General features: G+C 55.6%; 1 protein-coding gene across 1 annotated transcript in view; it reads right to left on the bottom strand.

The window, feature by feature from the left end:
* Positions 1 to 1,785, bottom strand: part of LOC107121341 (membrane-associated guanylate kinase, WW and PDZ domain-containing protein 1-like) — an 11,421-nt gene that overhangs the window by 6,815 nt on the left and 2,821 nt on the right. The window contains exon 2 of the mRNA XM_015424254.1: positions 1,530 to 1,668. Coding sequence (XP_015279740.1) covers positions 1,530 to 1,668 — 139 coding nt within the window. The remainder of the gene's footprint in view (positions 1 to 1,529; positions 1,669 to 1,785) is intronic.

Genomic DNA, 1,785 nt, shown 5'->3' with positions numbered 1-1,785 from the left:
CTTCCTTCTTCACTTAACCATTTATCCGTCGCCAGGACTTTTTCTGTGTGATGGCACTCACAGGTACCGAGCACTGGAACCTTTTTCTGGGCTCTCCCAAGTCCAGATCCTCGTGTGCCAGCCCATTTTACTCAGCTACAGAGAGAGGACCCTCAGCTACAGCCTTGTGGGGATACAGAGGGAGGGGCGAATCGGTGGAAACTGACCCAACCTTCTATATGAGTAGTGCCGCTTTTTAAAAACAAAACCAGCACAGTCTGTTGCACTGGGAAAAAAACTTAAAGGAAGTACAAAACCGCCGTGGAGATTTGGGATGGAATGGGTTATAACATCACAAGCACCAGCCGATCGGCGCCAGCAAATGCAATGTTTGGATTTAGTGTGGGGAAGGGGCTTCCCTACTTCTCCCACTGCTGTCAAACTGTCCTGTCTGTCTTCACCCTGAGATCTTCAAGATGTTGCAGCCCAAACCTGATTCTATGGCTTTCCTGAACCTGTGCAGAATTGTGGAATTCACATGGCCCTGTCTACAGGCGGAAGTTCACTGGGACGATGGTAAGGAGATACGGAAGAGAGACTGGGGAAAGGTATTAAACTAGGGTGAGGGAGGGAGGGTTGGGGAATGCGACCCTCGAGGAGGGAGGGGGTGGCTCCTGCACGATCATCTCCCCTAGAGGACAAGAGCCCCCCCCTTACCACCTGCAGAGGATTTTTAGCAATGGCTCCCTGGAACACTACAGGTTACTTGGGGACTGGGTGATTCCATTGGTCCAATGGAGGGGGGGGCTGGGCACCCACCATTTATTCTCGACCCGTCCCACGAGGCAGAAGCAGGGCTCCCCCCGGGGGGAGTTGGTCACGCAGAGAGCCAGACTGGCCAGCGGCTGCCCTGTGGGGCGGAGAGAGAAGGAGACTTGGGGGGGGGTGATAGGAAAATTACAAGGCCAGCACAAATCAGGTGGGGTGGAGGATGAAGCCGTCACAGATCAGACAGGATAAGGCGAGGTGGGCACAGATTAGGCGGAGGTCAGACAGAACCACGGGTGGGTCGGGGTAGCATGGGGGGGGAGGTCAGACGGACGAAGGACGACAGGGGCAGGAGAGAAAAGAGAAGAGGAGAGAGAGGGGTGAATATTCAGGCCCCAGAATCTGCTTCTCTGCAGAGACCCTACAAAGGGAGGAGACGGGGGAAAGGTGTGTTTTGGAGAGAATTTTGTTATGAGATTTACAACTACCGGTCAGACTCTACAACTACGGGACGAAATAGGGGCCGCCCCCTCTCCGTTAGCAGATGGAGACAAGTTGCTCGTGGTGGTGCTGGGTGGGGAATGAGAAGAAAAGAGCTGTCGTGCCGCGCCATTTCCCCCCCCATCCCCCCCCCCCCCGGAGCTAACAAAATAATCACTCTAGGGGGCTGTCCCATCTTTACACAAATCATTTTTCCTGGCTTGCGTTAGCAGCACGGTCCGTTGGGAGGCCTGCTGTCTCTGGCCTGGGAGAGGGAGGGAAGGGATTCGACACAGACATACCATAATCGGGGACGAAACCGTTGCCCCTCTTCAGCACCAGGCGCATCCGGCTACCCCCGTTACGGATATGCTCCACCGCCTGCGTGTGCGTCATGCCCGCCGTAGACTCCCCGTTGATCTCTATCAGCTGGTCGCTCACCTGTTACCATCAGAGAGTTTTCAGAGTGGGAGCTAAACGACACAGGGTACCCTGGTGTGTGTGTGACCAATTCCCCACAAGCAGCTGTGCCGCCCTGGCTCTTCCGTCCCCCCCCCC

This window comes from Gekko japonicus, unplaced genomic scaffold (assembly GCF_001447785.1).
Source record: "Gekko japonicus isolate JY-2015 unplaced genomic scaffold, Gekko_japonicus_V1.1 scaffold2051, whole genome shotgun sequence".
NCBI lineage: Eukaryota > Metazoa > Chordata > Lepidosauria > Squamata > Gekkonidae > Gekko > Gekko japonicus.
The sequence above is the reverse complement of the archived record's forward strand: the minus strand, read 5'-3'. Positions and strand labels throughout refer to the sequence as shown.